This window comes from Aphelocoma coerulescens, chromosome 18 (assembly GCF_041296385.1).
Source record: "Aphelocoma coerulescens isolate FSJ_1873_10779 chromosome 18, UR_Acoe_1.0, whole genome shotgun sequence".
NCBI lineage: Eukaryota > Metazoa > Chordata > Aves > Passeriformes > Corvidae > Aphelocoma > Aphelocoma coerulescens.
Window position 1 is genome coordinate 8,588,156 of NC_091031.1, and position 23,805 is coordinate 8,611,960.

The 23,805-nt window shown below is 42.1% G+C and overlaps 1 protein-coding gene and 1 long non-coding RNA gene across 9 annotated transcripts in view; both read right to left on the reverse strand.

Annotated features, from left to right (window-relative positions):
• TNRC6C (trinucleotide repeat containing adaptor 6C) overlaps positions 1-23,805 on the reverse strand; it is a 98,400-nt gene that overhangs the window by 64,626 nt on the left and 9,969 nt on the right. For all 8 annotated transcript variants that reach the window (XM_069032844.1, XM_069032845.1, XM_069032852.1 and 5 more), the window contains 2 exons: positions 13,426-13,525; positions 12,556-12,577 (listed from right to left, as the gene is read on the reverse strand). In XM_069032844.1, the coding sequence (XP_068888945.1) occupies positions 12,556-12,577; positions 13,426-13,488 (85 nt within the window). In that variant the 5' untranslated portion in view covers positions 13,489-13,525. The remainder of the gene's footprint in view (positions 1-12,555; positions 12,578-13,425; positions 13,526-23,805) is intronic.
• Positions 1,225-8,788, reverse strand: LOC138120304 (uncharacterized). Its single transcript, XR_011155820.1, has 3 exons — positions 8,734-8,788; positions 7,490-7,546; positions 1,225-2,603 (listed from the first exon to the last, which is right to left on the reverse strand). It is a non-coding gene; the product is annotated as an uncharacterized lncRNA (long non-coding RNA).

Consider the following 23,805-nt stretch of genomic DNA (forward strand, 5'->3'; position numbering starts at 1 on the left):
ACCATTACCACTTCAGGAGACTATACTGATAAAATTTCACAGATTTTCTATCATAGAAACCTGTTTGGGGTTCTACATCCTACTCTGGATACAGTTCCTAGCATTTGAAAGACATGAAAATGTCTTTCAGAAAGGAGCAGCTGAGAAGAACTTGGAAGTCCAAAATGAAGAGTGATCCCTTATTCAGCTAAACCCAGCTTAAGTCGTGCTCTAGAGATAGAACAAACAAACGAGTGTTTAAGTCTGCATACAGATCTGCAGTGGGGGAGAGGAAGAAAATACACTGACGTTAAAAACTGTATTTCAGTTTTTTAATACTTTCTTTTAAATCTAAACATGACATTTCATATGCAATAGTGGTTTTTCCAAATGAGCTTCTCAATGCTGGCCTCTTTCCTGGAAGGTTTTTGTTTGGAACTAGGAGTTCATCTACCTGACAGCCAAGCCTGGTGAGTCTGAAGCAAAATTCATTTCTGATTCAACACTGAATCTGAAGCAAACTCGTCATTAATTCAGTTTAAGCTGAACAGATTTTTTACATCTCCAGTGCCATCGTGCATTAATGCCACATATGAAAAACAGGATTTAAATTATTCAGAAACACGAAGAAAGCAATTCCAGCAGTTTACAGACCTTCTCCTATTCAGGTCCTTCAGGAAAACTTCCTAAAAAAAAGCAGACTAAAACCTGATGGGGATTCAGCAATCATTTCCCTGCAGATAAGGTGGAACCGAAGAAAACCCTGAGAACAAAGCGAGTTCATTTGCTGAGCACATTTTGCCAGGACACCCCTTCAGTGAGCAGAGCCCAGGGAAGCTCTTCCTGAGATTCCAGCACCCACACTGAGCAGGAAGAGCAGGCCCAGAGGAAGCACTGTGGATCCATCCCATGTTTCCAGCGGGGTTGTTGTCCCAGTGACAGCCCTGGGTGATCGGGCTGTCACCATAGCAACTTGCACCAAGAACTCACAATGCACCCAAACGAACTCCGAGCTAAATTAACTTATTGCATGTCACCAGTGAGAAATGACTGTTCAGAGGTAATTTTCTGTACTAATATGTAATAGAGTTAACTCTCTAAATTGAATTAAATTAATTAAATGCCACTCCCAGTAAATCAGATTCTATTACATGAATGTTAAAAGAAATTAAAGATGTTTTAATAAAGATTACTAATAATAACTTAATATTATTACTTCATTTTAATTCAAAAATTCTGCTCAGTTTATTTTAGACACATGTCTTCCCCTCACTAGGAAGGAATACCTAATTACTGCACATGCATTACACACAGTTACTTCATAGAAATGGGCTTAGACTTAGCTAAAAGAAGCAACACCAGAATTTTAAGAAGAAATACAGCTTGGTTTAATAAGTGGCATCCTAAGATTCCTTCTACCCGCACACTTTGGGTAAATTCCACACTTTCAATGAATGTGTCCAGGTTCCAGAGAGTTTCATTTCTGCTTTTTGCAGAAAAAAAATAAAAATGTCTTGCAGTAAAGTCAATTGCAAAGGAAGAGGAAAACGCTATGTCTGGCTAGGGAGGGTACAAAAATAACAGCTCTTCAACGGCTTTGCAGATCCATCTAACAGTGCATTATTAAGTTTGTTTTTTAAAGTAGATTCTTGCACTTTGGAGTAGGACAGACAGCTGGGAGGCAAATCTAAGATGCTCCCAGTTGCTCACGTAAATAAAAAGTTAAAATTGTCAGCTGATGGTGTTTGTGCTGTCCCCACGACCCTGACTTTAACTCGTAGCACACTCACCAGGACACTCTGGGCAAAAACGGGGGCTATTTAACAATAATCAATTCCAAACCACATTATTCAGTTTTATCCATTATTGAGTTTTCAGAAAGAAGCTGTGTTTGTGCTGAGAAGGCAGCTGGTGACAGCAGAGGGAGCACACGGAGCTGCCACATCTGCCACTGGCCACAGGATGACAATGACATCAGCCTGAGCACCAGCTCAGTTCAACACTGGAGGAAAGGCAGCCCTGCCACTAAAAGAATACGGTAAATAAGGATTAAAACATTCCCTGAACCTCCAGTAAATGTGGAAAGCAACGGTGAGTTAAGGCTGTGACAACCCCGTGGGGTGGAACAAGATGAGTTTTAACATCCCACCTACATCCCAGGTATCAGTAAAATGGGATTATGGATTTAAGTGTTCAGTGTTACAATGCATCTAAATTATTATCCACAGATTTTAAGTTAGAATTAGATTTTTTTTAAAAGTCTTGGTATCCATAATAAGGCACCATATCAAAAAGTCTTCCATGGATTTTTTTCTGGGAAGAAGAGCTGAACAACTGAGGAGGCTGAAGGCGACCTCTCATTTGATTTCCCACTGTGATCACTGGACAAGATTAGAGATAACTATTACAACAAAGACCAAAAAATTAAATGATTACTCTTGGAAACTGGCAGCAAGATATGAATTATGATGGAGCCTATGTCAGAAAGTTGGCACTGAACACATTATTTTCTTCTGCTTCCCTCTGAAGACTTTCTCCTGTTGAGAAAGGAGATGCCAGGTGCTCACATGTATGGCAGGAAAGAACAGGCAGTGCAGGACAGGACAGCCTGAAACCCCCAGCACCTGCAAGAAAGGTTCTCAAGGTTTGTCAGTCAAGTCTAAACAAGTGCAGTAGGAACTGTGGGGAAGTTAAAGCTAGGAATATATTTAAATGTATACTTCAGGGGACTACCTGCAGAGGGAAAATGGGTAGTGATTAAACAGGAGAAATGGGGAGTGAAGAAGAAACTGCAGATAATCAAATTGAGGTCTTGACAGAATCAAAGAAGGCATCTGAAACTTGGGAGCTTCTCAAAGCAAGCTGAGTTTACAGACAGACAAGTGAAAGAGAAGGATCAGCACTGCTGTGGAACAGCCTGGATTACAGAGGGAGCAATGGGGGAGCCTGAAAGGCACAGAAATCAGCCTTAGGTTTTACTTGTAAACAGCAGCAGGTTACTGTTCCACAGATTAACTCAAAGGCTACTTAATAATTCTCCAATCAGGCTGTGCTGGTTTTGGCTGGGACAGAGTTAATTTTTTTACAGTAGCTGGTTTGGGGCTGTGGTTTGGATTTGTGCTGATAACCCAGGGTGTTTTCATTACTGCTGAGCAGTGCTCACAGAGAGCCAAGGCCTGTTCTGCTCCTCACCCCACGCTGCCAGCGAGGGGGCTGGGGGGACACAAGGAGCTGGGAGGGGACACAGCCAGGACAGCTGACTCCAGGGAATATTCCACACCAGATGGTGTCACCATATAAAGCTGGGAGAGAAGGAGAAAGATGGGGATGTTTGGAGTGATGGTGTTTGTGTTCCCCACTCACTGTTCCCTGTGATGCAGCCCTGCTGTCAGGGATGGCTGAACACCTGCCTGCCATGGCAAGGGGGAAATGAACTCCTTGTTTTGCTTTGCCTCTGTGTGTGTGACTTTTGCTTTACTTATTAAACTGTTTTTATCTCAACCCACGAGTTTTCTCACTTTTACTCCTCATATTCTCTCCGCATCCTGCCGGGGTGAGTGAGCAAGGCGCTGAGCTCCTGCCTGGGGTTAAACCACGACATACAGATACTGCATTTAAAAAATAATTCTGCACTAACTGGAAGGACTTCTGAAGAAGAAAAACAAATTATTGTGGTTTGAAAAACAGCCTGAAAACACTAGCACAAGGAAAAACTGGATGGGCTGTTAAGTAAAAAACAGGAGACACAAAAAGGCCTCTGCAGTGGAGGGGAAGATCAGCTCTCCACAAACTGGGCAAAGCAGCCAACAAAGAAGGGGCTTAAGTTACAGGAAAGACTGCTCAGGCTGAATTTGAAGATGACTTTCCAACAATAATCAAAATATCTTTCAAGAACATCTGTTTGGCCTGTCTGAGAAAGGAGAGAGGGTTAGGATCATCCTTTTTTGCTCATCAAAAGGGATATATCTAGTCCTGTGACAGAGAGACCTCAATGTGGCATTTGAATTTATGGAGTTGAAGAATCACCAGTTCTCTAGCTTACTAACTGATGTGCTTCACAGCAAAAGCTCATGAGAGCCTGTCTGGCCTCCTAACAGTGAAAAGTCTGGCTGGCTCCATAAAAACTGATGAAAAAAAAGACAGCCACAGCAGCCAAACCAGAAATTATGCCTGAACCATTAAGAGCATCCTGAAAACAGGAGGACAGATCTTCAGGAGACTATGATAAGACAGAGAACTATTTCTGCTAACATGAGAAGAGGCCACCAGGAGCCTGAGTCACACCAAGTTCAGCTGTTCCTATTGGGCAAACAATAATAACAGTGGCTGCCACACCCGGGGCAGCTGAGGAGCCTCTGAAGCATTCAGTTGTGCTGTTAAACACAGGTCCCACAAGACAGCTTAGCATGAGCCACTGCTGCCACCCCACACGGGCAGGATGCCTGCAGGGAAAATCACCTCCTCTCGGGATGCTAATGCACACTGCACTGCCTGAACCAGTTCAGGAATAACCTGAAGGATCAGGTGTACAATGCACACCTGAGCAGAAGCTTTGGAGCATTTACCAGAGTGTCAGCTGGTTAAACCGACATTTTAAGTAGTCCTGTAGGATTTGTAAAGTATGGGCTACCACCTTAACAACTCAGGAAAAACATTAAAATAATCTAGCAAAACCAAGGGTTCTCAGAGTAACCTTACAGAGGAATGTCAACACCGCATAGTCAACAGGAGAACACAAAGTCCCTCAGGCCAAACGCTTCACACACAGCGTAGAGGAATCAAAACCACGTTTTCATTCCCTTCATCTTCCCAAGATAACCCTCTCCAGAATTTGTACAGTAACTATTCTAGGAGCATGTACTAGCGTTAAGAGTTCAAAGTGGATTTCATCCTTCCCAAGGAAGGGATCAGGTAACCTTAGAAACCCGGCATGTATCTCAAAACAATCATTACCAAAGTGAGCTAATACATCTCCTGATGAACCTCTCTTCAGCTCACAGTTTGCAGATCTTATCAACATTATATTTATATGCCTTACAAGCCTCCTCCAGGTAGCAAGATGATAATCTAATAATGGAAAGTGGTCAGCACACTGCAGATAAATCAAAGCTGATAGGTCATTTTTTTCATGGGAAACTGTTAGCTGCCTTCTCCATGAAAACCTGCGTGAGCCTGGCCTCGAGGCAGAGAAGAAAACTGCCTTTGTGGACATGCTTCTTTAAAAGAAGAATGAAAGTGAACAACAGACTTTAGTTCAGAAAGTAAAGGGAGGAGCAGCACACTGATGAACAGGTGAGCTGTGCTGTAAAGTCACTTCCAAGGAAACAAATCTCAGACTCTGCTGGATGGGGAAGAGGTGTGGGATGGGTGTCTGCTGCTATCAGTCCATACAAAAGTGGCATCTTACAAAGGAAATACTGGGGCATATATGCTCTGAGGGATGGCAAATATCAGACAACATTCTATTTATAATTGTAAAACAGTTATTTTACAAGCAGACTGACAGAAGAAGAGAGCATTTGCCAATGCCTGAGCTGCTGCAATGCCTGAAGTGCAGCAGTTTGACCATTTCACAACCCACATGCTCCACACACTGCACTGGGGAACAGCAGCAGGAAGGAAAGCAGCCACTGTGGGCAGATAAATACCCATAACCCAGCGTGCAGTTTGATCATAACCAACATCATTATCAGTGTGCAGCTGTGTTACAATTTATCTTCTACAATATCCAGTTGTCAACAACGTTATTGGCAGTTCTGTTGTTGAGAAAGCAAACTGGGATTTATCTGAGAGCACTTCCTACCAAGGAGCACCCTGACAATTAGGCCTAGAGGAAAAAAGCCAGGCTGCTGTTACCTAATCTGTGCTTACTCTCTCTTCAAATGGTATTCTTGGAGAGATAATGTCCTAGGCCAGAAATGTATTTGACAATGTAAAGAGAAATCTGATGATGCACATGTTGTCCTGTTGCCTTCAAGCAGGGTGTCAACCTTTGCAACACCTAGAGCATTTGAAAAGTGCTTTTAACCAACTGTGTCTAATATTGGAAAGTTCCCATTTTTATCTAGTTCTAAAACTATTTACAGGTCAGGCTGTTGCCATCCTCAATCTGATAAACCCAGATCATTCCTAACTGAGGAAACTGAGAAAAAGCAAAGCAAGAGGAGGACCAGAGCAATATTCTGCCTGTATTTATGTTATGAGCACATGCCTAAATTTGCATAACAACAAACGACAACAGACCATCTCTAAGGGGAATAAAAACTACCTGAGGAGCACTAGGGGTATCTACTTGAGCCCTTACCTACTTTTCTATTCCCAGATGAGGAATCTGCAAAGCTCACAAGGTAAGCACTGACCAGGACTGGAGGTGCTTTACTGGAGCAAAGCAGCAGCAACACCAGGCAAAGACATTAAAGCACTTCTAAGGGGACAGCTGTCCTGTACATCCACCTCAGGCTTGGAGTTATATGTTTGTTTTTCTTTAAAAGATAAATGTTTTTTCCCAAAAACCTGTATTAATTGCTTTGGTGTCTTGTTGTCTGAAAAGAGCATTTCTTTGAAAGCTAAGGAGTCTACAGCTTCCCAGGAGCTACAGAAGATTTAAACCTTCAGAACTGTCAGTCCTTGCTCACAGGGCTCAGGGTGTCCAGCCCTGACAAACCCTCTTTCCTGCAGAAAGACACCAATTCTCAATGCAAAACCCTCCTTGGGCACCTTTGACTTGCAAACCAGCAAGACCAACACAGAAAGAGCTACAAACCCAAATAAAGTTTACCAAAGATTATTCATGCATTTACTGTTTACCTTAAATTTTTCTCCTTCACTTCACAATGGCAATGTTGAAGGTACTCATAATTCTTGCACTTGTGAGAGCAAAAAGCCTATTAGATACCACTGAACTACTGCCTGTCACAGTCATAAAGAAAAGTAGGTAGGAAACCAAAGTTTTTTTCTCTACTATTTAACTCCAACCCTCCCAGCTCATCCTTCCTGCTTTGTCTCCTTGACTACGCAAATTGTTCCTCCTGTCTGCTCCAATCTTTTTGCATTTTCTACTCCTCTTCACCCAGTACTGGACTCACAAATTACCTCCATCCTCTATTCTATGCAGGCTGTAAAATGGTAATTACTCCTCTATCAGAGAAGTGATATCTCAGTGGGTTTTATGAACAAATTCATGTTTGTTTAAAGATACTTATAATAGCAAAACACCCCCATGATAACGTTTATCAAAAAGAAAACATTTTTGTGTTACAAAGCCTTAACGTATGGCCACAGGTTATCATTAAGTTATCAAGTGACTGCATATTAAGATCTAATTGAAGAACTTATTGCAGTGCTCCCCCTCCTTCTGCAATGATGATTTATGGCACATTTTGTCACTACAATGTGCAGCAGTTCAGTACAAACACAGCACTTACCTAACAAGATGACAGAGGCAGATATTCAAGCATAAGCTATAAATACTCAAATGAGTCAGAGGCTGTAAATCTGTTGTAAATCATACCTGATTTGTAGGCTGGAACACATTTTCTAATCTTATGGAAAAAGGCTCTGTTGGTTCCTACAATAATATGACACGAACCATAAAAACTCAAGACTTTGCTTTTTAAAAAAGACTGATTGCATTACACGCTGTTGTAATTCTACTTAAAATATTGATGGGATTCTCTAAAAAGTTTCATTTTCCCTTATTTCCTATGGAACCACCACTAAACATCAGTAACACCTACCACAGCCAAAAGGAGCACATTATCAATATACACAAACTGCATTCCTGTATGAGCAGAATGGAGGTTACAGGAAGGTGATTCACACACACAAGGACAGGCAGAGAACATTCTAACAGCTCATTTGGGCAGAGTAAGTAAAAAAATCAATTTAAAAATACGCAACAATCTACATGGCTGATTTGGAAATGAAAATAACCTGGCTTTGAAAACAGGTATGCTGCTACTTCAGTCATCCCAAAAGAAATGCCAGAGCAGAGGATGGGATCTCAGATATTTTCATCCATTCTTTTTTTCCTTTTAACTCCCCTTTCTAATACAGTGCACCATGTTCCTCCAGGTGAAATACACAGCACTGCTTGTGGGATAACAGATAACCTGAAGGAAGTATGCCAACATTGGTGACACCACAACGGTTTACCAAGCAACCACACTCTGTTGAATGTTTTCTGTTCAGTCCCCCAAAATAAAATGTATCAAAGCGTAAACCTTGGCAGAATAATCTCCCAGTCTGCAGACAACCTCCCTGACTCTGCGAGTTGCATATTAAAATCAGCACACACCGAGGAGTCCCAAGGCACACAGCCCAGACAGCCTGGGGGAGGGGACAGCTCCGCAACAGACCACAGATGGAAGGGAATGATGCTCAGCTCAGCATCCACTGCACCACTGGAACAGAGGATGGGCACTGCTGGACAGGCTGCTAAATCCCAGGATTGCTGCAGCCACTCTGGCTTCTGCAATCCTGCTTCATCATTCCCCAGCAGTGAGCTCAAGGTCCCACTTTCCCCTTGGAAAGCCCACCTCTCCCTTCCTGGTCCCACGCCATGAACATGCCAGACAGACCTACAAGGATCATGGAGGTCCAAGAGGAGGAGATTCACCAGCTCTGCTTTACAGTAAAGGAATAAAAATATTTTCCAGCTAACATTTCTAATCAAAATATTTACCAAAATACTTTCTATGCTGGACTATTTGTGGTCTAGACAACTACTTCTCTGTTTGCAGACTTAGCACTTACCTTTATTGCAGATAATGCTGGAGGGTTGGATGCATACTTTGCCCTTCAATTACCAGGGTGGATGTTTGAGTAACGAAACACTTAAGCTATTTTATATCAGCTTTAGGCAAATGCATTCAGCTGCAGTGGGAGTGAAACAGGCAAGACACTGATCACCTGTGCTGACTAAACCTGCAGGAGGATGGCTAGATGAGAAGCAGGCAGCAAAACACACCCTGAGACAGTATTTATGACAAGCACAGCTCCCTTAAAGTCCCTGTAGTTATTAAATTTCCCATACTAGTGACCCTTTACCATACAGAACAGAACTTGTAGTTACAGCTGAATGTTTTCATTAGAAAAGCCTTTATACACAAAGTTTCTTGATCAAGTGCATATAAAGTGGCAAGAGTTTACACACGTAAAATAAACACTAATAGCCTGTGCTCAATAGTCCTGCTCTCAAAAAAATTACCATAAAAGAACAGCAACTTGAATGTGCAATAAAAACCTGCTCATTTCCCACCTCATCTAATTCTGCAGTACTTCTCTCCAGCTGAACAGGAAGACTACTTTCATTTGTTTTCAAGTAATTGAGAAACATTTCAGGTCTTTATCAGCTCTCCAATCTTTCTTCCTTTCACACATTCCCTAGAATTGTTGCCAACAGCATATTTATAAAAGATCCAGCCTCACAAAAATACTCAGGCAAACAATGTTGCAGGAAAAAAACCCAGAAACTGAAGGAGCTGTTATGTAGGGAAGACTTAAAGGGTTGGATCATTATTTGAACAGAAAAAATAATTTGTTTCAGTGGACAGAAGAGCTGTGTGAGGGAGCACTTCCTAGGGCTGGACTCCAGCAGCAGCCACATACCTTTCCCCTAAGGGTGGAAATGCGTGTTTATTTTGGAAGGGGTTTGTGCTCCACATCACAAATGGAAACATTCAGCTGGGGCTGAGGCCTCAGAGCAAGACTGAACTGACAACACACCACAAACACACCCCCACAGGAAACCTCCTTCCTCTTACTTCGTTTCTCTTTCCTGAGGCCTCACCAGTGACTGAACCTGCAGCAGCCCAGATCAGCTCAGAGCTACATGTACGAAACACATGAGTTCATGATTGGCCAGGACAGCAACTTCACACCTCTGTGACAGACAAATCAAAGCTTACTATTAATTAAAAAGAATTAGAGCTTGATCACAGGCTTCTAGCACAGAAGAAGCCAACCCAAAGGGCAAACCCTCCCTCCCCCCCTCAAGCCCCCCCACCTGGCCCTGCCCACCCACTTCAGCAAAGTGCCTTCTCCTGCACAAACACTGCTGAGAGCAAACAAGGAACTGCACAAACACTCTGCCCCAGTCAGCTGAAAAACAAACTCAAAAACCCTTCCAGATCCCATCTGCACTTGTATGATTTCTTTTTCTCCACTAGGGCCCAACTGGTGCAAGCACCTCGCACTGCCATGGCAACCCAGTTGCAGAACTCACACACATAAAATGAAGCAATTTTTTTAAAGCTACCAAAACCAGCTCCGTTAAATCATATTTATAAAGATCTCACCTACCAAAACCTACATTTTGCAAAACACCCAGTTCCAGTCCAGTTTTAATCTCTGATTTAATACATCCTGCCATCGGCATGCATTACCTGCAGCAGTCCATTCACTCAGTTTTACTGTGCCATCCTGTCTTCACAACTAATTTAATTGCTGTGTCCCAGATAGGAAATAAATTAACTGAAGTCAATGATAATCCCTGTGTTGCCTTTTAGTTCTAGTCGCATTTGTCACTCAACCTTTTGAAAATGTATCCAAATAAAGCACTTGGTCCAGCACTGCAATAAAGTTTACAGTCAACTCCGAATATTCTAAAAGTTCAGTCAAATTTTTCCTCTTACTTAATTTTGTATTAATATTTTCTATATTTTAAGAAATTCCTGCTACCTCTCATAAGCTCATACACATCACTCCTTAAAGATAAGGAACTGGACTATAAAGTGGAAATAAAGCATTTCCACAGAGCAACCTGAAAAGCAACGAGTAGTTGCCAGACAAAGGAAATTCAAAGAAGGGTCACTTACAGGATTGGAAATAACCCCTGGCCCTTGCCCTGAGCATGATCAGGAGGTTTGGGTTCTCTCTAGGACAGGTCCCCCCTTCCAACAATGCTGAAAAAGGTGCATCACTGCTTCTAACAGGTGAAACAATAAATGCCAAAGCTGCTTAATCTCTAACATAACTATGCTTATTCACTGCTGTCTTCTTCCTGATTCGTATTTTATAGCGATAGAAGTTGCTGAAATACACAGATAGTGAACCAAAAAAATCCAACAGATGGAGAAATGCAGTCCCTAAATTTGAAAGAAACAAACTCACAAGCATACCTGAAAAACTGAAGTTATTAACTAGAAACTCAAATGTGGCAGTTTCAAGCAATTAAAAGCAAAGCTGTCACAACAAAGACAGAAATAGTAACATCCCACAGAGGGAAAGCAGAAGGCTCTGTGTCTCACTAGTAACAGAAATGAAGAGCCACTGCATTAACACGTGAAAATGAATTTAGTTACTCTGACAGCAAAAACATCTGCTGCTCAATTGTGATATTAAAAAGTCATTATAATCCATTACAGAACAATGAAACCTTTTCACACAGAAACGAGCTGATACAGAGAACAAAACAGGCAATGCTGTGAAAACAGAAATATTCCATTTAGATAGAAATTTCTCTCATGTATCTTAATTCCAAAGTTTTTTTATGTAACTAAGATTTGATGGGACTCATATACTTCTGCTCCCTTCTCCTGAAAGTAAAATCCACTGTTATGAACTACATGAGATCTCACAGGGCAAATGCAACCGAATTCAAACTAAAACTTACAGACCTCTCACTTTCTACATAGGAAAAACTTGGAAAGAAAAGGACAGAGTTTCAATAAATTCCTGTTACAGTGTCTTCATCATGCAGTTATTACTCCATTTTTCTGAATTCATAGTATTGAAGTAATACTTAATTTCTGCTGTATGAATCATAAGAAGTGTTTGAAACCTACGTTGTTTTGTCCACCCCTTACGTTAGGCTTGGCTCCTCTCTAATTCTCAGCCTTCGGGAATCTGGGAAGATCCATTTGCCTGTCACCTAATTACCCACCAATAAATTACAGTGCATTTGAACTGGTTCAAACTGTTCAAATCAAAGGACAGACAACACAAAAAGATCTGTAAGCCATCAGCTGCAGAAGAGAGACATTACCTTGCCTCTCTTCCTCGCCTTTCTGAGCCACAGCTTCATTAACTTTTCTCCTGGGGAACCTGGCAGTCCACTGCCCCCAAAGGGAAGGCATTCCTTACCTCTGCTGCTTCCTGACCAGGCTGCAAACCAGCTCCACTCACTTCCCAAGCAGAAAACCCACACAGAAAGAAAAGCAGGCAGTGATGGCAGCAGGGGAAGTAGTTTCTCCTAAGCTCCATGAACTGAGTTTACACATTAAACTGAGTTGAATTGTGCAAGGGGAGAGGGGCAATTACTTGTCTTTGAAACAGATAAATAACTACTAACAACTAAATGGGAAACTACATCTGTCTTGACAAAAGAGATGACATATACTGTGTTATGGTTCACAGAAAATTAATCCATATATTCTTGTCAAGAGGCTGGTGTCGAATACCCAGGAAGATAAGCCAAAGCTTATGCTGAGAATCCCAACAAACTTCAGGAACATAACAATCCTAGTAAGCTATACTCCCCTCATTAAACAGATACAAAGAATAAAAAGTACAAACACACTTAAAACAAGCTTATAAAAATATCAAACATTTCACAAAGAATAAACATGAACTTACCTTTGGTTTTTTGTTCAGCAGCCTGAAAGAAGAGAAGAACAAAACAAATCAACTACTTGTCAATACTGCAAATTATACCTAATAATTATAGGGCTGCAGGCCTAACTTTTTTGCAGAAACTGTACACATAAATCAGGCATTCATTTCATTTAAGGACTAGAGAATGTTAGTTTAACTCCATGTGCTAGGAATGTGAGAATGGCAACCTTTGTCTGACTGAAGCCATAAGCAGATGCCCAAGAGGCAGTGTAAAGCACAACAAGAGATGACAGCAGCCCCATCCACCCACACAGCCCTCCCTCTCCTGAAGGCTGGAGGCTTTCTGGACCCACACTGTATCTGTGAACCCTTTAGCACTCAGCAGAATTAACTTCTGTGGTTTTGTCCAGCATCCCCCTTTGAATCCACCCACACTACCAGCTTACACAGAAGACCTCTTTATTTTTTAATCTGTTTGGAATCTACCCATTTTTTTTATGATGCCTGATTTTTATACCAGAAAAGACGGTGATCAATTCTTATTTAAAATTAAAACTAACTGTGCAATCCAGAAAATGAGGGAGGAGAATGCACAGCAGTGAAAATGAGCCTGGGATCCCAGAGTCCCTTCAGCACTGCTGGGACTGATCCAGGTACCTGTGGCTGAGGAATGGCCACGGGAGCCAGGTGTGCGAGCAGCCCCTTCCCACCAGGGCACGGTGAGCCCTGGCACAACTGCCTGGGCAGGGATTCTGTGACCACAGCCTTTCCACAAGCCAGTGGCAACGATCACTTGTGCCAGGCTCACTCCCAGAAGTGAAGCTGCAGCATCAGTACCCACACTCCCATTTAAAAGTGAAGGGATCATTTACAACAGGAACACGAACAAACCTTTTTCTGAGCACCTTCCTTCTTTTTCTTTTCTTCCTGCTTTTTCTTTTTCTTTTCTTCCATCAAATGTTCCTCTTCTTGTGTTTCTTGTTCTTTCTCCCTGATAAAAACAAAGGTTAGGAAGAGCTTTTCAATAAGATGAAGTTTCTCTAGGAAGGTGAATAATCCATATTTGCATTGCTAACTTTCTACATCTCGTGTCTAAAAAAGGCTGCTTCTAATGCTGCAATGAAAGCACTAAAAAAAAGCTGTTCCAAAATTGAAACTCACAACAAATAAAATAGCAGGCAGTGAGAATTAAGAAAGGGTAGATTTTATTTTGAACCTCTTTCCACAATCACTCATAAGTACTACTTAATATTAGCATATTCTAGGGAAAGAAAGTTTAAAACTGGAAAAAAAAGGAACAAACCCAAGTAATTAATGCAAGTTCTGCTGGCTTTCAGCAGCTGTGATTCACAATATACCTTGAAGATCATGAGCAAGTACATTATTTTGCAACTATTTTTCTCTTTTTGATCAAACACATGCTGCATTAATTTTCCATACGCATCAATTTTGTTCTCAAGAGTTGTAAACCAAGGCCCAGATGAATTCCAATAATCATATTTTGTGTTTGTCCTATAAATTCTAGCTGAAGAATTTGCATTAATGCAAAACAAGACTGTTCTGGTACCATCTTGATTAAAAATTAACCTGAATTGTTCCAAATCAAGAAGGAAATCTATTTGAAACCTTCCTATCTCTGCTTTCTGTGTCCATCACTGTAATAAATGGTTATAGCAATGACCCTCCCCAACATCCTTTTCAATAAATACCAATGCAAATAATTCATTTACTTCTCTCTAACTCCTTTATCTTCCTTGACAGCTCTTCAGGTCCTGATCATTTATCAACCTTACAGATCTTCTGAGAAGGCTGTTTCTGATGGGCTGAAGCCATTTACTATCACTATTATTAGATTTAATGTCTTCCAATTACTCCTCAAGACCACTTTTAGCCTAACTTACTTTTGCTTTACATTTAACTTACCAAAGCCTGCAGCCCTCCCTCCCTTTTCTTTGTTTGGATTTTTGCTGTTGTTTAAAAAGAGGTTTTTAGTTACAGAACTCTTTATTTGGTCACAAGGTGTGAGACTGCTTTTCACCTAAAGGAGAAAACAACCACTCTTCAGATTTTGCACATTGTGTCTTCAATGCTCCCCATGAAACATTTTGCCTCTTAGCAAGTTTGCATTTTCCTACATAGTTTCCCTTTGTTATAAAAAAGGAACATTGTAGCCTTTTGATATTTGGATTGCTGAAGGATGTTCCCAGATTTGGCTTTTTCACTTGCCTGAAAATGCTGATCCTGGCCACTGCAGATGCTTTAACGCTTACACAGATCCTGTATGGAGCTCCAGACCAAATTAAAAGCAGATTCCCTTTCCTTGTGTCACCCCAAACTATAAACACTGCAGCAAGCAATTTACAGGTCTAAACTTAGGTGTTAGTGCCTTTTAAAGACACTTTACAGCACTCAGACTATTTACAGAAGTGAGAGATATGGCAAGACCCAGGGTCTGGAATAGCAGCCAGAGGTCAGGCACATCTGGAAGCTCCTGGTGCACCACTGGAGGTCCAGACAGCTGAAATGGCATTAGGTGTCTGTATTTTAGATACTGAACCTTCTGTCATGACCAAAAATTCACCACCTGCACGACTGCTCAGCTTATGCCAGTTCCAAAGGGCCACCCTTTAAATACTGTACTGTAAATTGAGGTTTGGGAAACACCTGCCCTTAGGAACTGCAGGTGAGTATTTGCATTAGGAGTTAAATTGCACTTAAGGCAAAGGTACTTGAAACTGTATTTTTAAATGGCTTCTAGGACTTTGCAAAAAAAGCAATGACTTAGGTTGCCAAAAGAAACTGAGTTGAAACTCAGTCATAGATTTGCCTTTATTCCTGTTAGCTCGGAGGAGAACTGAAGTCCCCAGGATCTCAGTAACTACAAAGAAACAACATCCAGTCCCTTCATTTTCAGTGCTCCCTACCCAAGTCACAGCAGACTCTACAAAGGCCCTCTTCCAGTGAACTCTCCCAAGCTGTCAGACTATTGCCAGAGGAAGTTCAGCCTTTTCGGTTTTTGAAAGCAGGTGAATGAAACAAGCCCATGTAAAATGAGAAACTTTTTGGTTTCCTCTTGCTAGTACTTAAGAAACCCCATGACATTACAGCAATTCCAAACACCACAGTTACATTTAAATCCCCTTCAATACTCAGGGCAGTATTTAAAAACAAAAACAAAAAACCACACACAAAAACAAACCACCACCACTTTGCTTAACAGGCAGAGTTTTCTTTACGCTATGAAAATACATATTATCCAAGTTTCTTGTTAGGCTTCTTTTTTTTTAATCTTTCCCTAAAAGACCAGGTTGAAAGGGATCTTAAGGATCATCTGGTCCAACCTTTCTTGGTCCAGCCAAGCCTTAAAAGTATCCAACCCTGGGGATCAACTTTCACCACTGCCAAAATCATTCCTTACACTGGACTTCACCATGAACTTTTGTTTCCAGGCAATGCACCATCTCAGTAGATTTTCCAAATCAAAGAAGAGCAAACATTTTGCTCCACTAAGAATACAACATATTTTATTACAGTATTATCACAGCAATTACAACATCAGAGGTAGAAGTGCCACTCCTCACAAAAACCTGCAGTTTGGTTGTGGGGCTATTTTTTCATTTCTGAGATTAAAATAGCCTCAGATTAGCTCAGAAAATGATACTGTAATTTTTAATGGAGTTCAATTTTCAAAACTGATTTACATAATGACACTTCTGAATACATGTGCTTTAAATATGCTTAAAATAGAAATTAAGCTCCAAGCGGCCTCTTAGATGGCAACTCTTGCTGTCACTTTTAGGCAGAAATGAGTCATCGAAGAGCAAAACAAAAGGAAAACAATAAAAACATGGCTATATAAAGTTTGATTACATTGTCAAAGGCATGTGCTGCAGCTTTACTTCCTGAGCGACAATTTAATCTTTATTGCAGGAAACACGCTAAAACATTTATGAATACAAAGCTCATGTTCTAAAGCAGGAGTGTCTCAGAATATCCCTGTAGGAGTTTGCCTTGTTCTTACATATGGATCTGAATCGTGAAGGATTTTTATGAGCAAGGAGTTTTACTACAGAATGAAGTAGTGTTTTTACAGATCGCCTAACCCAAGGTTATCTTTTAAGTGCATGTGCTTGAAAGCTCTGGGAACAGGAAAGCAAGAGGAGCTGCAGGTCATGGCCAGAACAACTGGAGCACTGTGGCTCTGGCCTGTCAGTGCCTGTTGCAGAAATTTTTATTAATCCCTTTTAAAAATTAACAAATTTAGGCTGATTTATTTTTTTACACTAAGTAAGGACTTGGGTTTTCTAGTTGGTATCAGGCGTTGGATTGCTTCCACAGCTGAAGGCACAGCTGGTGCTGTGGGTCAGCACTGCTGGGACATTCTGACAGCACTCTGCAATTTTCCTTTTGGGAAAGGAAAATTTGTGTTCTTCAACAACCTTCAGGCAGAGTCTATTTGTATTATTGCCCGTACAGTGTTTTAGAGTTCAGAAGTTCCTGCAGTAATTGAGGGCTAAACAGAGACCTATCTCTCTTGTCATTCTATGTCGCACTGCTCCAAACCTCAACAACCTCATTAATTTTGTTGTACATGCAAGATGCTGAAGGTTTATTTAGTAACATAAGAAAACTGCCTTTTCAGCATAGCATTCCTAACCTTTGTCTACAAATGCCTTTGTCTGGTTTAGCGACCATATTTTAATTCCTCTTGTACCTTAAATCCTACTTTATGCTGGAAAAACCTCCCGTGACAGTTGTGGAAGTTGCTCTTACTGACAGAAATCCTACAACTTGCACACAACTGCTCACGTACTGCTCTGGTTTTGACTTCCCTCACCATACAAGAGGCCATTGTGCATTCCTGCACAGGCATTTTTCCTAACAGTGATGATGGGAGGGGAAAAAAATGGAAAAAAAGAAAATCTTTAAACTAGAATTGTAAGGAACTGGCAAACAATCATCCAAATGCAGGCTGGGGAGGCTTTTTGGAAGGAATTAATAGATCCATGCATTGTTACAGGTGATAACAGATAACAGAGGGTCTGGACAGCACAGACATGAGCTCTCACAGACAAGTTCTCCAATCTGGTATCATAGAGTTTCAAACAGAAAGGACGAAAATTACTACTTAGGAAGTTCTTCAAGATCTGACTGTAAGAAAAAAGTGGCTGAAATAATGAAGGCAGAAAACAGCTTGAAGGGTAGCCAGGAAACGGGATGAAAAATTAACATTAAAAGAAGAACATCAAACTCCAGAAAGGCAGGCTTTGATTCCTTCAGGACAAACTAAAATACTGTCCCACAGGAAGCAGCAGGTGTTGTTTCTTAGAAATCACCAGCAATCTAAATAACAATGCAGATATCCACATGTATGGGACAAATCCTACATAAAGCAAGAGGTCACCAGAGCATCAGCAATCCTTGTTTTCACAAGTGCTGGAGCAGATAAACTAAAATTCTGTATTTGCCTACCGCTAATTTTGTTTCCTGCTTCATCTCTGCACGGCCCAGCTCTGTGACCTTTCCAGAGTAAATAAGGGTGAAGGGAAGGAGCTGGTGTGACTGTTAAAGTGCCAGCTTTGTTCCCTTGATATCCAGGCTCAGTCATTAATCAAGAAGAGTCAAGCTGGTCCCTAATTACAAGCTCTCCAATCACCTCAAAAAAGAAAGCAGCACGCAAAACTAGGTCAAATAAATAAGAAGGAAATATTAAAAAAACAGCACAAACACACAGGGACAAATTGAGAAAGGCCAGAAAAAATATGAGCACTGTGCATGTAAAAAGCAACAACAAATCAACCTTTAAGTGCTTCATTAATATGCAGGAGGAAATATTAGTTTTGATTCTCGGTGGGAGAGGGGGAGCAGTGACAGATGACCCTGTGAGGGCTAAAGTGACAGTACTTTTCTTTCTGCTTCAGCCCTCCCTAAAGAGGTCAGCGGGGAACAGATGGCCAACAACCGCCTGCGCTGGTGCGGAGCCCGCAGATGACGACACTTCTCCCAGGGATTTCTCCCAGGGATTTCTCCCAGGGATTTCGTGGGGCTCTGTCCAAGCTGGTGCCAAGGGCAGCAAAGCACCGACAGCCAGGCTGCTCCTGCCCCAGGATCTCCACTGCTGCAATGGTCCATTCTGGCTTCCTTCCCAAAAGGGCTGCTGAATCCAGCTCCAAGCAAGAAGCTCAAGATGTGTTTTAAGGTACCTTTTCCCAGAATTTGGGAAGAAAGGAATGATCTGGCTTTCTCAGAAAAACTCACATGACCTGGCAGGGAAGACAACAAGATGGAGCTAAACATTTTGCTACTACTCCAAAGAGGAAATCAGGCCAACAAAGGCAAGAACAACTTTAAAATTCCCAAGAGTAATGGGATGTTTCTCCACTGGCTGGGCCTGCTGTCATTTACCACAGGAACAACTGCACCTAAGTCATTGCAGGTTACCTTAAAGCATGAGCAGGTGGATGGATGGCACTCTGGAAGAGCAGCAGATGGCAAAGACTGTGCATAAAACTTACAAGGGAAGAGAGAAAAACATCAGCAAGACCTAACAAGGATTTGTGGAGCTGAAAAAAAGCCTGATTTTTTTTCCTACAGCATAGTACCAGGCATTTTTAGAAAAAGGACGAAAGAGAAGAAACCAAACTACATAACTGACTTTTCAATCCACGTGGATTAGTAAGAATATGATTGCTTTATTATTTAATAGTTTTAAGGTACATAACAAAACTACAATAAAAACCCACAGAACCCCTCCCACAAGGCAGAGACCTGATGAATTTTTGTTGCAGTATGCCACATGTCCAGCAGCAAAATTTTTATTAACCACCTTGCTGCTGGAAAAATGTGTATACACTTATTTAGTTTCCAGAATATGTCACGTCATGGGCTGCAAAACAATTAAGGAGGGATAATATTCAGAACACCTTGATGAACTCAAAATGCAGAAAAAAGGGAGAAGAGTTATTCAGTGATAAAAAGTGCAGGGTACCATGTTTGGCAGGAAAAATCCTATATAAATATAGCATAGGGAACAAGTGGCTTTGGGGAGGAGAAAAAGCAGGTGCTACAGTGGATTTCACTCCAAAGGCAAAGCAGCAATGTCACAGACGGTCAGAAATTCATCAGCTGCTGCGCTGTGCCCAGTCTGGGACTATCTACAGCAACAGAGACACAGGTCAGCTGGAGAGAGCCCAGAAAACAGCACCACGTAAATCAAAAAAGCACAGGCCCTTGGAAAAAACTTCAGACTTGGATTCACTTAATCTAAAGAGATGGCAACCCCATTATTCAAAAAGGTGTTAAAAACAGAGGTAGAGAAGCATGGAGTAAAATCTTTCTCCTTTAGCTGCGGTAAGTAGCACTGAATTTAAATTGCAACAAAGAAGATTTGGATTAGGCATAAAGAAAAATCCTCCACACTGAAGTATTTTTAAAACCCCAACATTAAAATGTATACCAAGTCTTTATAAATATACATTTGAAGAAGAGGAAAAACACAAAAAGAAAATAAGATTTTTTTTTTTTATGAAGCAACACTGATACAAGACCACACTGACTCCTAGATACAAAAAACAATTAGGGAACTGGAGGCCTCTACCCATCCACAAAGTGAAATCCTACAATCTCCTTTCCACGGAATTAGTGGGGGAAAAGAGCTCAGTCACACCACTGTGGACAAGATAAGTCCGTGGAGGAGTTCCATGCACAGGTGTGATCACACAGCTTGAAACTACAGCCTGTAACTTGAAAGTCTGGGTGCAAAATTTGTTCCCGCCATAAATGAACTTTAATGAGAGTTTTTGTTTGATCTCAACTTATGATTTCTTAATCCCATGTTTTCAGGTTTCTCGCTGTCCAGTTATGTCCCTGTCCTGCACTTAACCCTCCTTAAGAGATTATTTGCCTTGACAGGGGATTCCTGCCTCTGAGACATCAAGCTATCATCCACTGCTAACAGATGTGGGCTGGGACTTTGATACCTCCAGTTTCTCGTGAACTTATCTTGAAGTGCATAACAGAAAACTTATCTCCTGAACAGGAACAGCAGCCTGATTCCTGCACTCACTTAGAAATTCCACCAAATTTGAAGTCTCTGCAGGACCACAGTGTAGCTGCCATTCAATTCACCCAAGAACATCACAGCATTAGTTGAGAATATGGTGTGAAAAGCAACACATTCAATTAACATTGGTGAAACTAGAGGCAGGTTTTAGGTTGTCCAAAAGACTAAATTAATAATCCTGTTCCTACAACCTATAAAATAGAAATTCCGGGATCAGAAAGAGCTTCTGTGTTCCATACTCTGTCTCAAGGCTGCATTTCCAACAGTAGCACACAGTGTTTCCAAAAGGCCATTTTGGAATAATGGTTGAAGAGCAATAAAATCCTGGCAGGACCCCAAGGCAAGAAAAGGAGAATGCCAGCTGGTGTGTGCTGCAGGACCTGGACTCCCACTGGAAGTTTCCAGTTCACCCAGTGTTAACTTATTGTGACCCTCCTTTATGTACACGTAAGGTAAATACCACTCAAGCATTAGATTAGATTAGAAGAAAAATATAGCAGAACAGGTAGTTACTACCATTCAATTCAAGGTATTTTTCAAAAGTGCACCGACCTGGCCTTGTTTCAGCTTCTACTGGTTATTACCAATGACTAGAAGAGGGGGGAAATTCCAGAGAAGAAAATGTTTTACAAACTAAGGATGCAGATGAACTATGACTGGTAAGCCAGAAGTTTGAAGAGCCCGTATTTGAGCACTGCCAAGTCACAGAAAATGTTTGCAGGACTTGGGAGTTTTTGTGTTTCATCTAGAGATTTCCTTTTGGGTTTGTTTACACTCCAGTTTCTCCTGGTGTGTTAGCTGAGAGGGATGGGTACTGATTAGAGTACTGGAGTACAAATGGGAATGTTTCAGATGTTTGTTACCCCTTCATTACTAAGTAGTGCACACCAGAGTGCACCTGCAGAGCAAAACTGTCACTGCAGAGGATTTCCTACTCACACCATCCCTGTTTCAGGTGGAGCCTGGCTCCAGCCTGCTCCCATGCAGAAAGCATTAACTGCACCCTTGGAACTCATCATCCAGCGACGTTTTATTTAAAAGGAATCTGATAACTGCACTCCAAGACACATGACGCCAATCAAAGCACAGCAAGTGAGGACAATCACTTGATCAGTCATGGAAGTTCCAATTCAAATGAAGAGATTCATGTAGATAATCCCACAGGGATGCCCCCACACAGGCACATCCCCTCTCCTGTGGAGGTGTTGCTCTCCACAGTGCAGGCCTATTAGTGTACACACAAGCTCCAACATGCTTAAGGAGTCAGTGGGTAAATCTGGGCATGGGCTAGAATACTGTACACCAAACTTCACCCATTTATGCATTTCAGGCACAAACTATACCAGAATTTACTCCCTCAATCTGCTGACAACACCCCAGAAGACCTTAAGTACCCCACCATGGGCACCACTCAGGGTGTGCAAAGACCAAGAGAAAAAAAGCCCCACATCCCAAAAAAAAGCTTGCATTAAATTCATCACTCAAAGCAGGCTACAAACAGCAAGAAACATGCTACGAAAAACAGCCCTCCTCCCCCAGCAAACACAGACTGATGGAAAAATTAAGCTACACACTGTGAAGAGTGCAGATAACCAGATTTACTCGCCCAGCACTGCCTCCCTCCCAGGCCTGGTGATAGCTACCAGCAGTTGATCTGGCATCTGCTCCACAGCTCGTCCCCAGTCTTCCTGGGACATAATGCACAAAGGAAAACAGCTTTGGAATCCAGCAGCTCAGCAAGGGCACAGCATGTTTGTCTCTCCAGATACTGTTGGCTATTTTGGTATCTGCAAATACTTCAGAAGATGAGAGCCCTGTGCCAGCAGAGGAAAAGCCCCCTTCACTGACCAAGTGTCACCCTTTAGCTGACCCGAGAGCAGAAGCAATCCATGGACAAGCTGCTGGCTCTGTTTAGCTGAACTCCAAGAACACTTTAGAGGAGCACTGCTTCCTGGGGCAGCTGCACAGGGATACTGCAATGTAGGCAGCCAGGAAACTGGAAGAGAAGCAGCAGCTCCACAGGATGTTTTGCCACCAGGCTCAGAGCTGACCACTCCCAGGGACGGAGCCTGATGGAGTCAGTCAGTCAGTCAGTCAGTCAGTCAGTCAGTCAGTCACCTGTCTGGCAGCACCAGGTTCAGGAGGGACAGGCCACAGCTGGGAGCACTGTACAGCAAACCTTCAGAGCCCTCCAGCAAGCACAGCTAAGCCTTTATGCTCCTCTGTTGAAAAGACTTTTGAAAAGCAAGTTTGCGTAACTATAATGATGCACCGTTTTGCCTGTAGGGATTTCCAGAAATCCTCCTTTCCCCGTTCCATCACAGTTAGGTGCCAGTACTGAATTATTTCTGAGCCAAATCACTTTGTCAGCAGCAGGTGAAAGCACAGTGAACTTACTTATTGCCAGAGCTGAAGATCAGATTGGTGCTCTCACATAGGTGGAGCTGGACAACACAACCTACAGCATCAAAAAATAGGAAACAGAATTTACCCTAAAGACAGATGTGTTGATGGTGCTGCTCTTGTGCTTACTCTGGGAATAAGGTGATGCTGACATCTTCAGCAAAAAACACTCAGCTTAGAGCAGGCAGAGGCACACAGGTCCACCACTGAGTGTCCATGTTCATGAGTGGTTCCAGTGCAATTAAAACAGGCCCAGGAAGGTGAGCAATACCTATCCTTAGGCAGACTTCCGGCCACAGGCACAGTGGAAAAATGCACACACACTTCCTTCATTCCTACCCACAGGCAGGGAAACTGTACCAGGCACGTCTAAGAAGAACACCACACACCAGCAAGACAGTGAGGAGCAGCAGTGACCAGACACATGTGTCACTCCACCTAAACACTCATCTGCCCATCTGAGATGACCTAAGGTCCGCTCCAGCCCAGGTTTTCCTGTGATATTAAAACCATACCCCAAATGTGTGGCAGAAACTGTAGAAGCCAATCTCCAGGAAGACAGGGGCTGAGCCTCTGCTACCACCCCACTGAGATCTCCAGGTGTCACCTCAGAAGGCACAAATCGTGGGAGATACAGGACACTGCTGCAGCCCTGACTCCAGGAAGCTCACGGGGAGACCTGGATGGGGGAGTCAAAGGACAGTGGCCTCACAGGGAAGGGGTGTCTCAAGATCTATGATCAGAAAGAAGTCAGGACACTGTTCCTCATGCTGTAGAGCCCAGCATGGGAAGGACGAGGTGCTCTC